The sequence below is a fragment of the Mesitornis unicolor genome, unplaced genomic scaffold (genome assembly GCF_000695765.1).
Source record: "Mesitornis unicolor isolate BGI_N332 unplaced genomic scaffold, ASM69576v1 scaffold4961, whole genome shotgun sequence".
In the NCBI taxonomy this organism is placed as follows: domain Eukaryota; kingdom Metazoa; phylum Chordata; class Aves; order Mesitornithiformes; family Mesitornithidae; genus Mesitornis; species Mesitornis unicolor.
In genome coordinates, this window is record NW_010163113.1 from 156,670 (window position 1) to 172,735 (window position 16,066).

The window sequence follows — 16,066 nt, forward strand, 5'->3', positions numbered from 1 at the left end:
CCAAGTCCTTTATCAAGTCCTGCTTAGCCACCCCACAGCATCTAGTCCTTACTAAAGCTTAACATTGCACCTTGCATTTTTGTGTGTAAAACTCACTATAAACCCACCAGTTGGTAATGGAGAACAGAAAGAGTTACAGCTGCATGAAGTTGCTGCATCTAGAATTTACACTTACATGCAGTCAAAGCTCGCAGGAAAGAATTTTTCCATAGTCTGCCTACCAGTAAATCAACTATGGTTTCTTTCTTGCTTGCATCCTTATATATATTCACATATATAAAAACCCAAATTCTTTTGAAAATGTCAGCAAAAGTGCATGGTCTTCCTTTTTCTTGTTCATCTATTTTAATCATCACATTCATTAAATGCCAAGAGGGTAATTCTTGCGAACAATTAGAGAGGCGGTCTTCCTGCTCATCCCCAATTCTGTAGCAATCTGGCTAGGAAAATGAACTAGAAACGTCTACATAGACAATCAGTGAGAATTCACGTATTTTTAAAATTGCTTTAGATGATTAAAAGGGATTAAATTTGGCACAGAGAACGTAATCAAAGGTCTCCTGTTGAGTCCAACCGGAGATGAAATGGGCCAACAGGCCTCTACACAGCAATTCTGTCCCTCTCCCCATGGTGAGCTTACACTATTCCCATTTACCGTGTTGCGGCTTTGAAAGCCTGCAAATTCTCTTCCTAGGTTTTTAGCACAACAGAGTACGATCTCTCTGGGGCTACATGGGTTGTCCAGGCAAAGGGTCATACTAAAGCAAGTATAAAAATGAAATATTTGAAATCTTGAAAGTTATAGTGACCAGAAAAAGAAAAAAAGCTTTTGACCTTGCAAATGCTACAGCAGCTTTGGTATGAATATGTTAGGAAATATTGAACATTTTAATGCTAACCATAAAAATATGACTAAATATTAAACTTACACAAAATAAAAGCTACTTGTAAAACACAGGAGAATAAAGATGCTTCAACAAAATATTCAATTTTAACTGAAAGACGCCTGCCTTTTACATTAGGAAGTCACCGAAAGTGATGCTTTCCTATGAAATATTTCTATTCTAGTGAAACAGTAGGAAAAAAAATCAACAAATTACTTAAATAATACTTTTCAGAAAGACTGAGATGTCAAACTTAATAGAGATTCTTGCAACTTTAGAAAATAATTTTTTAAAAGGAAGTGAAACATGATGCTACTTGTGGAATAATCAATACTTTGAGAAAGATGGCTATGTGTTTTCAGTACACAATGTAGAAACAAAGAACTGCATCCAAAAAAATCTGCTGCACAATCAATGAGATTAAAAGTAGAAATCTCTGTCAAGCACCATTCTGCAGAATAAGATTTTCCATACAGAAAGAACAGTTTAAGATGAATGTGTATTGAAATAACTGTAACTAAATATGTGAACTTGGATAATAAAGCAAATTTCCAAAAGACAGATTTTGTAATTGACATCTACAAATTTCCAGGAACATCCAGGTAATTCAGAAAAGCATTTATAGTTCATGGAAAGCAAAGCAATTTTAAGAAGTCCAAGAAAGAGGAAGGCAGGTAAGAATGACAAGAAGCCTGCATGGATGAACAAGGAGCTCCTGGACTTACTTGGGTGTGAAAGAAAACTCTATAGGGAGTGGAAGTGAAGACAGCTGGGAGGATTACAAAGAAGTTGTCTGAGCAGCCAGGGATCAGGTTAGGAAAGCTAGGGCACTAGCTTTAGATGGAATTAAATCTGGCCAGGGACATAAAGGGGAACAAGAAGAATTTCTATAGGTACATCAGTGACAATAGGAAGTTTAGGGAAGATGTGGGCCTTCTCCAGAAGGAAAACGGAGACCTGATCATGAGGGATATGGAGAAGGCTGAGGTGCTCAATGACTTCTTTGCCTCGGTCTTCACTGGCTAGGGCTCTAGCCACACTGCCCAAGTCACAGAAGGCAAAGGTAGGGACTGGGAGAAGGAAGGTCTGCCCACTGTAAGCAACAATCAGGTCTGAGACCACCTAAAGAACCTGAATGTGCACAAGTCCATGGGACCCGATGACATCAAACCACGGATCCTGAGAGAACTGGTGGATGAAGTTGCCAAGCCGCTATCTATCATATTTGACAGGTTGTGGCAGTCAAAAAACTGCTGACTGGAAAAGGGAAAACATAACCCTCATTTTCAAAAAGGGGAAAAAAGGAAGATCCACAGCTAAGTTCATGATACTCAGCAAAACAATATATAACATCCTTATTTTCTTACACAAACCAAGCTCTAATAAGAACACTGGACTCAAAATGCTAATGTCTTACCATATGTGGTTTCTAAATTATGCTGCAGTCAAAAAAGGTTGTCAAATGAATATCAGTAAAAGATGATTAAAGAAAACTTGGTGTCCACATATTGCTATTCCAGTGTGAAGGATTATATTTCTTCATTTAAATTGATAAAGGCTCATGTGAGGTTTATTTTATCTATTAACTTCTGTTTCTCAAGACAAATACAGAAAATCTGAGGCTAACAATGACTCTCACATTTTATTTTGACACAGTCTTTCTAAACTAACTCATCATGAGGAAATACAGGAAAAATGTAGATACATAAAAACAAGACCTGAACATAATCTGCCATGAACAACATCCTTCTCTAATACTGATGAGGACTTCAAAGCAGCTGCCTTCATTTGCATACTGACAGCAGGAAAACTTGGGAAAAAAAAAAAAAAAGAAAAAGCTATTTTAGGAAGGGTTAACTGGGTTACTGTTACTTAACCAAGAGGACAGACCATGGTAAATCTGTCACTGACAAAAGCAGTGTGTCCTTTTTCTCACTTAAACTGGTCATATATTAGCATAGCTAACTTAAGACCAACCAAGACATGTCCAATTTAGGCCGACGTGTTGGATGAGAAGAGTTAGATTCATACTAACCACTTCTTAGCAGTGGATGATGTAATGAAGAATCACAGAATCAGAATCACAGAATATTAGGAGTTGGAAGGGACCTTGAAAGATCTTCCAGTCTAAACCCCCTGCCAGAGCAGGATCACCTAGACTAGGTCGCACAGGAACACGTCCAGGTGGGTTTTGAATGTCTCCAGAGAAGGAGACTCCACAACCTCTCTGGGCAGCCTGGTCCAGTGCTCTGTCACCCTCACAGTAAAGAAGTTTTTCCTCATGTTCAGATTGAACCTCCTATGCTCCAGCTTGCACCCATTGCCCCTTGTCCTGTCATTGGCTATCACTGAGAAGAGCCTGGCTCCTTCGTCCTGACACTCACCCTTTACAAATTTATAAACATGAATGAGGTCACCCCTCAGTCTCCTCTTCTCCAAGCTAAAGAGACCCAGCTCCCTCAGCCGCTCCTCATAAGGGAGATGCTCCACTCCCTCAATCATGCAAATCCATGCAATCTATATTACTGAACTTGCAAACTGTTGGTATCAGTAGCAATAAAAAAAAGGGCAGGTGCACTCCAGGGTACTACCTGAAACCATAACTGCAAAATATCTCCCATAAAGTGTGAAACAGGAGACACAATTCTTCCAGCACGCGTATTTTTTCTGCTGTAACTCTAGAAATTTTTATCATTCAATTCATTGAAAATAAAGCTATTACAATCATTTGACAGAGTCATTAAGCCGTAGCAGATGTTATTGAATAATATAAATGTCTACATATGGAAAAAGTAGATTATTATGATGCTAGAAAATCCCTCTGAATTATTTAATTGAACATGAACAGACTGAAATGAGACAGCCAAATGTTTAATAAAATCTGAGTATTTCCTGTTTTGGAAACCGTTGCTTGTGTATGAAAGTCAAGGAAGATTGTAAAATTTTTTTTTCTCAAGAGTATCAATATTTTCCTTTTTCTTCTGAATTAAATCTGTTTGAGAAGCCTGTAGATGTTTCTTTCATGGGTTCCCAAGAGCACAACTGCCAGATGCACTCTTGAATATATCTGAGTAGTAAGAAGATGAAAAAACCTCCAAAATACTGTGCTTGTAAGTGTAATCTTCAAATACTAGTCTGAGTGATATCATCTAAACATTTAAACTGTTCTCTTCCTTTATATCTCTTTTTACCCACTAGGAAGCCAGTGACCGCTGATTTTTTTTAAGTAGCTCTCTGTAGCTTAGCTATAAATGAAACATAAAATAATACAGATGTCACATAAGAAATCACATAGTCCAAGACATTAAATTTAAGATGGTTTTGTGAGTCTTATGCTATTAACAGACAAACTTTTATGGGCATTTCAGCTTGCTCTCTTGTATTCCAACTTTTTTTACACTGTAAAAATATATCCTTCTCTTAAGTGATAACACTTATCTCTGATGGTACTGACAAGAATAAGTCTGATCAAGAATAGCTTTCAGAAAAGATTTTAGAAGCGTGATTCAGAGTGGAAGGAAGTCAATGAACTAAAAACAAAAATCCAGTGCAGGTGACAATCTCTTTTGAAATTTCACATATATGGTCACTTCATGATATATGAAGGTGTCTCGGTCTCCTTTTGTGCATTCTTTTTGGTGATTTCATGTATCTTGAAGCGCCCATGCACAACAGGCTGAAAACCACCGTTTTTTAGCACCTTCTTCCCAATAAGTGCAAATGACAGTTAGCAAGAAAGGTTAACATCAACTCATGACACTATGGTGTATTAGTATGTTATAGCAGAGGAGATGCTTCATCATTTGTGGTCAGGCATTTCCTGATATAACCCTAGTATCAGTTTCTATTAGAAGAGTATATTTTTTATTGTATAATGATAATTTGCAATAAGGACAAAATGTTAAAGGAAATAACCTAGGCCCACTCAATTTTGGAAGAACTAAATTTAGATTGCACCCAACCAGTATCTTTAATTGCCAGCCACTCCACCACATCTCTCTCTGAACCCTGCCCACCAAAAAAACCAACTCAAACCCACACAGGTAGTATGGGGACAGGGCCCACTGTAAAGGGAGAAAATAAGTATTTCCTCAGAGATTTGCTTCCTAAAGAATCCACGCAGAAATACAGCACTGCAATTAGTATAAGCCTATTCTACTTAAAGTATAAGCTGAAGTCACCGTTAGTGCTTAGAGAAGTTTCTGGACTAGAGACTAACTTAAATATATATGCTTCGGTCCTTTTCTGAAAGGATGGTATTTTACAATGCAACAGACTTCAATGGGAAAATTACAAAACTGTTGAAACTGAAATGTTCAGAATGCAGGGTTTGTGCAGCCAGATAACCCTGCTTTCAGGGTGCGTGTCTCTGAGAAGTGCCCATGGCCTGTCCTGGAGCTGCACTTGCAAAGGCACCCCCGTACCATCACCCCTAGCAAATGGACTGGTGTGGAGTTCACAGCCCCAGTTTCTTTACCAGGAAAGAGAGAGGGCCATAAGAGATTCAGTTCTCATCCAGATGTGGCAAGTTAAACCTTGTCTTCACAGCTGTGAGCAGACAAATCTGCCAGGCCTGACTCCACACAGGGACCTGAATATCTTGGTCTGTGGTGCAAAGTCCACCACTTGCAGAGAGCCTGGGTGGTTCGGTAGCCAAGCAAAGTAGTATCCTGCAGTTCAGATTCATCTACCCCCAAAAACAGAAAGACTTGTAGAAATCACAGCTTGCAATGCCTGCTTTGGAGCCCACTGCAGCAGTAGCTGTGCAGAAGACATGCCAGAAGCTTTGGTATGTGCTGATGGGAATGGCCCTGACTCAAAACTCATGACTGCTTTTGAGAAGCCATTGCTACCCATTTGCAGATTGGAGACACATGAAGAGACAGTCACATTCAGCCATATTTCTAGAATGTCCCTGCCCTTTGCTAATGGTTCATGAAGAAAACCCCTTCCCAAGGGACCTCCCCCCACCTGTGTGGGTGGATCAGCTCCAGGAGCAGACTCCCCTCTCCCCACATGGAGCTGCCACCATCCATGAGGTTGGTGTACACCAACCTCACATCATCACATCGTGGGCTTCAGGCTGCCATACTTACAGACACATTATTACAACTTTTCCTCCATTTTTGTCATCTCCATTCTACTTTTTCTCATTTCTATTAGCTCTTGCCTTTTTCCCCACTCCCATCATCTCATACTTTAAAAAAATCCCCAAAAGGAAAAAAGAAACCCCTTGTCATGGTCCTTCATTGTCCTGATGACCTTCTTACCACTCATCCTCTGCTTCAGCAGCAGAGCTACTATTGCATGATGAAGGAGCAGGGAAGCCCCTTATCAAAGGTTAGAAAAAGCAGTAATCACTTTCCTGGGGAAGGAGGGAAGATGTGAGGATGCATCCCTTCTGGGGAGGTTCTGGAGAGGTGTAGGAATGTGCCCCATGCAGGGCCAGGCCTGCAGGCCACACACGCTCCTGCTGAGACTCGGTGCTTTTTGCACATCTCGGGCTGCACTCTGTAAACTGAGATTAAACTCACTCCAAAGGAGCCAATGACGTTTCAGTGGGCAACTCAGTACAATTTCAGCATCACTTTGGAGGTATTTAATCACACACACAAGCCAGAGGATTCAGAGCACATAAAAACTAGGTTAAAATAATGTTAAATATCTAAATTGACCCCCTGATACTAGTTACAGCACTACAGTATGTCTGCCTTAGCTCACGCTTTTGTCTCTAAAACTTCATGAGTCAAACGAAGAGCATTATACTAATTATATACTATATCATGGAGTATTTACAGCCATTCCAGTTCCTAAGAACTGCCTGAGGTAAAAAGAGAGAGCAAAAGCTTTAATTCCTGCACTTTGAAGTAAATCAATCCTTTAACATTATCTGAACAGGACCTGTATGTTGTAAATACCACCTGGGTCAAAAAGTCAGTCTCACCCTTTTACATGCTAATACCAAGATATCCTAAGCACGTAGTACAAATGGTGAAGGAAAAAAAAATAATTATTATGCCAAACATGTTTCCATTGTTTTTCCTCATATATCAAACAGGTTAATCAATCACAAATGTAAAATCTAACACAATAAAAAGTGTACAATAAATTTATCACCAGAAAACAAATGCTGTAAAATTCCAATAGCTGGTTCTAGAAATTCACAAAGCCTCTCAAAGAAGATGTGAGGAAAAGATTTGATTCTTAAATTGAATATAAAAACTCCCTAGGGTGAAACTGTGTTATGACAACTCACTAGCCACAGTGACTGCAAAGATACATCCTGGGTCAGGAATAATATTTACTGTATTTGATTAAAGACAAAATCAAGTCCTGGTATATAACAGAATTGCTTGTTTTCTTGCTATCATCTCAAAACACTTTATATTTTAAGAAAAATGCATTTTATAATGAGCTACAATTTTCTTTCATTTATTTAAAAATACATGCATTGTACCTCCCTAGCAATTTATAAGGTTTATTTCATAAGTCAAAAATTTGGTGCCAGTTATATACTGATGTGGAGTTGCTGAACAATATGGATTGATGCTTGATGTGATTTACGTGAGCCTCTGTGTGTTATGTATGTGACTACATTGGGCACATGATTACTACTGGCTTTCAATAAGACTTTGGCAATGAAAGAAGAAACATGCTTCATTTAGTTCATCACACTTCCAAGTAGGAGAATCCACTGTACAGTTTAAAATTCCTTACATTTATGGTTTTTATTAATTTCATTTTCCTGAACATTGCTAAACAGCACACAAGATGCACCTCACCTGCCTGAAAAAGACACCTTCCCCTGTATTTATTTCCATACTGTAGATTGCAGCCTAGCCCAAAGACACTCCAGTGTGCCTAAATGTAGAATCTTCCTTAGAGGCAACGTGAATTGCCTGGCATGGGTGCCTGTGGCACCATGGCTACACTGCACTGAGGATCTGAACAAGCTGGATTAAAAGTAATTTGGGAATCTGTACACTGTAACTGCAGGCTGCAGCTGACCTAAACATTTAGACATTAATCAATATGATGGCTATCTTTTTGACATTAAAGTTTAAAAAGTAAAACCATCACGGACAGATGAACAGAGCCCTTAAGAGTGGAGTCAATAGGCATACACAAGACTAAACTTGTAAACACAGTCCAGTCCTTAGGTGATTTCTCAGCACTATGAAGACTTTATATGGAAGAAACCAGCGCCTGTCATTGTATTCTTTCTTTCTATGCTGACAGAAACATGCAGTAATGATAAAGGGACAACTTCAAGCAGAAGATCAGCCTTTTGTTAAGAGATTCTTGAGCTGCTCCATGTCCTCTACTGAGCCTCAGGATTTTGTCTCCAGCTCCAGTTCTGGGGATCCTAGAAATAGCTCTCTACCTTTCTGCCTCCATTTTCCACTCCTTCTTTCCCTTCCCCTCACTCAGCAGGCAATCGAGGACTCAAACCATGTCACTGTGCACATACCTGCATAGGCATGCACAGAGTTGTCCTGATCATCTCTAACATAAGTTCTCCATCGTAGTACATAAGTGTACCCTAATTAAGAACATTTCCTGCAGAACTTAAGGGGTCTAACCTTTTATCTGCAGGTCATAGATATCAGCCTCAAATCACCTTAAAAATAAAAAGCTACAGCTTCAAGACTAGAGAAACCTGCTTTGGTTAAGTATGATGCATCATAGACTACAAAAGTGTGGGTGCTGCTTTGGGGCTGTCAAATCACTGAAGCAGCTGAAGCAAGAGCCACTAAAAGTCAACAGAGACAAAATCTTGCCATCTGGATTTCCAAAGCTTTGGAAAATGCATTTGGAAATCAAAAACACACAACAGCTAATGCACTAGATACTTCACACTGGTAGACTAAGATACAGATATCCAATTTACAGATAACACAACAGCTTCTTTTCCCTTAGTCATAAATTCCAGGATTATCAGATTCTGAATAGCACTCCTAGATACAAAAGAAAAATAGGGCAGATGATGAATATTTTATCGCTGAATTCTTGCTATACATAATCATATTATTTTATTGTCTCATACTGTGCAGAAAAAAACATGGGAAATGAGGCTAGATTTGTGAGTGATAATAATAATTTGTCAAGCTGTTTGATACAAGGATGAAAATACAATAAACACAATTTTAAAAGTTGAGATAGGAAGACTGGCTACTGCCATGAAATGGGAAAATGTGAAAGTGATTTAAGGGTATTAAAGGAATGTAAAAGAGTCTGTGATAGAACAGTTTATATGGCAAGAACAACAAAACAAAGCAAAAAAAGCACAGCAAAAGCTGTACCCATTAAGACAAAAGTTAACCATTTTGACAGTCCTGGGATGAAAGATGAGTAAACATCCCCATTACACACCTCCACTCAAGTTTTGCCTTGACTTACAAAAATCCATTTCCTGCACTTTGATTATGCATGGACAGGGAATACCTTCCTCTAATGGCATTAGGATACACATATTCTAATCCACTTTTCCAATGGTATTTGTTGGAGTTCAGGTTTCCTTATGAATTATGAATTAGTTTCCACATGAAATTACATGTGTCAGTGTATTCAATCCCAATGTTGATCCAGCACTGTAAACAAGCTTTTTTAGAAAAATAATTGTAAGAAATCAGCTTTTTAAAATCACAAAGACATGCCTAAAGAGAGAATGCAGATGAAGCTCGGCAGAGGTGCACAGAATCAGCCACAGAAGCAAAGAAGAAAGGACCTGGAAAGAACCCCTGAGATCTCCAGTCCAACCTCCTGCCCAAAGCAAATCCAGCTGGAGCAGGTTGCTCAGGGCCTTCTCCGGTTGGGTTTGGACACCTCCAAAGATGGAGGCTCCTTACTGCATTTAAGGGATAAAACCTGACTAGAGTTGCTGTTTAGATGAGAAATAATGACCCAGGTGTTTCAGTCACTAGCAAAGAAATGGAAACATGGCCCACAGATAAGGTTATCGTATTAGCTTTTGCCACAGTGCCCCAGCATTTAATTTGATGTGTAGTAGTACAGTTCGTAACTGCTCTATCTCTGTGTTTTATTATCAAACACTTTAAAAACATAGCAAAGCAAACTTCCATAACATATAAAAGAAAAAAAATGTTTGGATGATATAGCTTGGAGGACATTGATTAAGAATTTCAGCGCTGCTGGTTTTATTTTGTCAAGGTACATCCTCATTCCTGACTCATCTTTGAAAACGTCAGGCCTCTCTAGGTAGGACTTCAAGTCTCCACAGTTCACTAGGGATTACAGACAGATTCAGTAATGGTCTAAACATATACTTCTAAATATTACATTTTCAAATAATAACCAAAGGATTAGATGAGGACAAATGTAAATATTTACCTATGTACAATGACTCAGACTGACACCTTGGTGTCTAATGGGAACTTGCATCACATGCCTGGGTATCCACCTGTCAGGTTTGATTATTTGAATTAGGTTCCCTCGCACCAAGATTAGACACTCTGTAGCCAGCCTGACCGAGAAATCAAATTGGACCAATACCTTTGTTTATAACTCTGTAGTAGTAAAAGGTTAAAGCAGCCCCTTCTTCTGATGCAGTAAAAAAAGCCCTTGAAAGTAGCGGGAGCCTCAAACCTGAAAGGCTTATAATCACCCTCTGAAAACTCCTGAAAAAGATACCGGAGATAGAGTTCCCCTCAAGGTTCCCACATACCTTTCCCTTCTTAATTAAAAGAAGTATAAAAGCAGAACTGAGATCTAAAACTCATTTCAGATATTTTTATCCACTATGCAATCGCAGGAGTTGTGTATCAATTACCTCCAGAAAAGTCACTCAGAAGTCAGAGCCTGCCCAGGTCAAATTAAAGCAGGTTTTCTCCTTGGCTTGCAGGTGATGCAGGAGCACCCTAGGATCTCATGATTTTTATGTCCTTTCATCCCAACTTTCAGCGAGTGCTGCATTTCAAAGCCTTTTTGGTTTGAAAAAGCAGAAGTCAGAAAGCCATTGTTTCCCTGTTGTTTTTATTTCTAAATTAAAAGATTAACTGGATGTTCACCATTCCAATTTCTGTTTCAGAAATAATGTGTGGCCTCATATGGCAAGATAGCCAGGCTAATGCAGCCAGCCTCTGCATGTACCAGTCCAGAACCACAACCCCATGGCAGCACTCAAAGCACACACCTGGAAGAGGCGCACACAAGTGAAGCATGGCTGTGCATTACTACACGTACAGTGAAAGCTCAGACATTTACATCATGGGAGATGCGGGACTCTCTGCTGCTGAATACACATCCATAAACAAATGCAAAGCACTAATGGCTTTTCTTATAATTTCCCCTTTTCACCTCTAGTCTCTCCCAAGGACTGTAATTTAATATTAAACGCTGATCTCAAGCATTTCCTTTGTACAGATGTATTGGATGTGAGACAGGAAGGAAAAGCCTTTACTGCATTCATGCAAGCTGCTGCTGGCATGAGGGAGACAGGCAGCGAGACCACACATCACTAAAAGTGGTGTTTCAATGTGTTAAGGGACAGGAGAGGCTTATCCATTGCCCTCCATTTCCTTATGTGTGTATGTTTGACCTCCTCTAGGTGTCCTCATTTTCTGCAGGAGAGCTTCACAGCTTCTCCAGAACCTCAGCCATGGTGTAAGAGCACTACAAATATTTGTCCTAGGTAATTTATCTTACTGAACGTGTTAATCTGATAAAGCTTCCCTTGAGAGTAAAGAATGCCACCTTTCCAGTGAAATACATGGACCTTACTTTCCAGTTTCACTGAGGGTCACTACACTGTGTGATCAAGCTTGTCCTGGCTGCTCCAGGTGCAGAGCTTCAAAACCAAATCAGGGTTCCACTGAGGTACCTTAAATATAAATTAAAAAACGCAGGGACTGACCTTTATGTCACTGAATGAAGCCTAATTTTTTTACCAGTTGTGACAAACTAGATCAAGGAAGGAAGGCTGATATTTCAGATGATGTTCTTTAGACAGGAAAAAAGAATACTAAGAAGAAAACAGAGTTAGATGTGAAATACCTATCCAACTGCATAAAGTACAGGTGTCAAGCTCAGTGCATGCACCAACTCCAAGACATTCGTCTGATGCAAACAATATCAGCAAAACCTCCTGTTTTGTCAAACAAAGCCTTACCTTTCTGCTATAGATTTCCTTGGGAAATAAAAATCCTCTCCTGCAAGGTAGGCAGCTGCAGTTCCACCTCCAAAATAGGTTTTCCTCAAGAGGGGGGCAATCCGGTTGTTTACCAATAACGCTCCTAAACCAGTTGGGAATCCAAAGATTTTATAGAACGAGACGGGGATAAAGTCAGCTTGGTGAACTCCCAGGTCTAATGGAGAACTGCTCACATACGAAGCTGCATCGAGTAGAACAAACCACTTTCCTGGTATTTTGATGGGGCAGAGTTTTCCAGATTTTATGTCCTGTATCCATGAAAGGGGATATTTGGTACCAGAAAAATTGCTCTGAGCTGGATAAGAGAAAAGATGAGGTGTCGTGCAGTTTTGTTCTTCAGCTGGTAACCTGTTTTTTTCTGATAATAAGATTTCCTTTGGTTTTATTGGAACAGACAAGACATTCATTGAGGCAGTTATGCCCCTCATACCCACCACAGATGTGTGGCTGTCAGTTAGGTAACAAAATCGACTGCTGGGTTGCTTTGTGCCTTCAGGTACCCAAGGAAATGCTTCTGCTACCAGTTTAAGTGCAGCTGTGCATCCAGATGTGAAAATGATAGTGTAATCTTCAGCAGTAGTGTGAAAGTGTTGCAATATTCTGAAAAATGAAAACAAAAAAATCACCCAGTTATTTTATGAATTTTCTGTTTTATTGCCCTGTGATGTATTTTAGTTTTCCTTAGCATAAATTCTTCTACTCTGACATCTGATTTATATAGAAGCAGACAGGTTTTGCCAAATAGCACAATAAACTTCAACAAGTGTAACCAGAATCATTTTGCCCACAAGAGACTTTCCAATGCCGCAGTGAACGTGGCTGTGTTTCTAAGGATAGAAGCCAATTCTGCCTGGCTCTGAATACAGCATTTTAAATACAACACAACCTTCTGAGCAACTTAGCTTCACAAATTCAAGCTAAAATTTCCTGAACCATAGGACAGCAGAGAAATGCCTTGAAGATTTAAGAGTCCAGTCTGAAACACCGATGCTACAGGCAAACAGTGGTAGAGCTGGATGTGGAGGTGCGGCAATCAAAGACTGATCACTGGAAAAAAACAACTAATTGCAATTACTTTGATGATTAGGAATAAGAACCACTCTAACAAAGGCCCACTGAAATTATACCGATAGCACTTTTCTTTGTTGTAGTAAAATCTTACTATACTGGGAAGTACAGGATGCAACAGATGGGTTCATCGGCTCAAATAAGACTTGAGTATCTTCAGAACCTAAATTTTTGAAATCTGATGCAATTGTAAGGTATTTTATTCCCTCTCAAAATAAGAAAGAATTTCAGCTTTTATGAAGGACATCAGCTGGTCATGGATTTAAGCTTTACACATTTTGAGAGATCGTTTGAAAGAATGAATAAGGATATTTCTGAAATAGGTCTTGCCAGGGTATAGCTGAGGCAAGCATTCACAGCTCCAAACATCATTTTTAAAGACCACATTCAGAGAAATCAAACTTCTCCACTGGACTTCAGAAACCACGTCTAGGGATGAAGATGGAAAACAATCACAGAAGTTTTTGTGCTGAGTCTTGAACTGAGAGGCCTGCCTCATTCATCACTGCGACCTGTCTTCTCTGGTCACTGAATCCCATCCACTCCCTCTTCCCTGCAGGGACCTCGCAGCCTTTCCCACCACCGCCTGCACTCCAGCTTCAGGCACACGTGCGTGTGTGGTACAGCACACCTGACTGAAGGGACCCGAAACCCTCAGCCCAGGCAGCAGCCTCTGCTGAAGCTGAGCTTATGCCAGGGTTACCACTCAAAGCAATGCCCTGAATTTCAGTCCTGACATCATTCTGTCTTTCTTCTCCTTTCCTTGCATTCACACAGATACAGAAAAGGTGGAAAACAGGGAAAGCAAGACTCCTTCTGCAGGAGGAAAGCAGGAGAGCATTTCACTCTTGTTTCTAGTGGAAAGGAATTGTGGAAAGTGGATTAGTAAGGAGACAGAGTCTTTGTGGGTACAGACATAATTTTGTATGTATTATCTGTCGCTTATTTTTGTACACGCAGTCATATTGGATAGGTCTTGGAATCATTACACTGATACAAACATAAATTACAAAAAGGTTATGCAATGTCAAGAAAAATCAACAACAATTAAAGGATCAAACTTTCTATGTTTTTACCTCTGTGAGCACTAGGATAAGTTACATATTCACATGTATACACACATAGAGAATACCTTTTGAGTTAGCAAGCTAGGTGACAGGACAAAATTCTCAATATGTAACATTTCTTTATAAGAGCAAGTTGACAAGCAGCAACAAAAAGGATGCTGAAAACTCTTATCAAGCTGCTCCTCTTCTACTTTTTACGCTTTCTCTGCTTTCCTCCCCAGTCAGCCTCTTTGTGCCACACAGGAAGAGTGGGAGGAGAGACACAGCTAGGCAAAATGCCACATTTTCCTCAGGAATAACAACCTGCAGTTCTCCACAGGAACTGTACTCGCTTACCGCACTGCTTCATCTGACCAAAAGACACTGTCAAATGGCAATAGCTGGGATGCAGGAAGGGTGGATCAGGATTTAATAATGGGATGCTGTTGCCCAACCATGAACATCAGAATCAGTGAGTACTTTCATTAAACAATTTCACACTTTACAAAACAATAAATGTTACTATGGGTTGTTTAGGCCCACAGATAGTGACAGCTCTATGTTTAATTCATAAACGAGACAAAACTTATGCACATCAGTAGTATTTTAACTAGGTTTAGTTTTAAATCATTCAAATTCAGCAACAGCTGAACAACTCTGAAATAAGATCCATGACACTGATGCATTCATCTTTTCTGTTCAGTACCAGAAACTGACTTTCATATGAAAAAAATCAAGCTTTAGGGTAAACTTTTCAAAAGTGCCCAAATGAATTAGAACCATTTTTTAAAGGTATTTAAGTTCCTAAAGCTAGAGAAACAACCAAATTACATTTCTGACTTCAATAGGAAATAAGTTCTTTTGTGACTCTCATTAAGTACCTATTTGCATTTTGGGTATGATTCCAGTACTTGCAAAAGAGACAGAATTTTCAAAGTCAGACTTAGATTTTGGCTGAAGTATTTCTAATGTTAAAAAATAAAATAAATTTAAAATGCAGTATCAACTGAGTTAAGGGATTTTCTGTCTCCAGAAGGACTTCTGATGCGCAGAGCAGAAGAGCTGTGAGCACTCGGAGTAAGGTTCATAAAATGAATGCCAGACTCCTGAACTAGAGCGGCACTGCCAAGATAAAATCAGAGTACTTAGGGACAGAAAACTGCAGCACATCAGAATGACTCCTGCAGCCCACAGTACTACATCCTCTGCTTTGACATGAATATTGGGAAGCGCTGGCTATTACACACGGAATTCCTAATGCTCTCTGTCTTTGTGTGAGACATACCCCATTATAGTGAATTGCAGTTCACCTTTATAACACTCCTGGAAGATTTATAGCCATATATAAGGCGGTGGTTGGCAGCAGGACTAAAGACTTGCAGTGTAAAACTGATAGCTTGATCTACTTTAGCTCACAGCTGTGAACAGCAGTCGTATTTTATAGTATTTCAGATTTCCAGTTTTCAAAGGACTCTTTGGAAGAAATGACTAAGAGGATAATTGTTTCATTAAACACACTGATACAGCAGTGCCATCATGGGGAGGATGGCAAAAAGGCTGAGAAACTTGAGCCAGTACCTTGCTTTTAGGCTGGTAAGGTGGGGGAGGAAGCTGCATGCTCCATCTTTGCAGTATGTTGACGACTCACCATGACTGGCCACCTCTTCTCTGTCCTCTCACCTCACCAAGAGCACAGGGAGGTCAATAACACATGGCCCAGAAGCCAGTCCATGGGGAAGCCACTGAAAATGCCCTCACTCAACCACACTTCCCTGTGCATACTTGCATTCTGAAACCTGGTGCTTAATCCTTTTAAAGAGTTGTTGTAAGAGTTTTGTATCTTCATGACTGCAGTTGAGCCAAAATGCCTTATTACTCTAAAGTAAACACTGGTAGGG

The 16,066-nt window shown here is 39.7% G+C and overlaps 1 protein-coding gene across 1 annotated transcript in view; it reads right to left on the reverse strand.

Moving 5' to 3' along the window:
* MOCOS (molybdenum cofactor sulfurase) overlaps positions 1-16,066 on the reverse strand; it is a 136,689-nt gene that overhangs the window by 120,153 nt on the left and 470 nt on the right. The window contains exons 2-3 of the mRNA XM_010193826.1: positions 14,526-14,569; positions 12,013-12,654 (exon numbers count right to left, since the gene is read on the reverse strand). Of these exons, the coding sequence (XP_010192128.1) occupies positions 12,013-12,654; positions 14,526-14,569 (686 nt within the window). The remainder of the gene's footprint in view (positions 1-12,012; positions 12,655-14,525; positions 14,570-16,066) is intronic.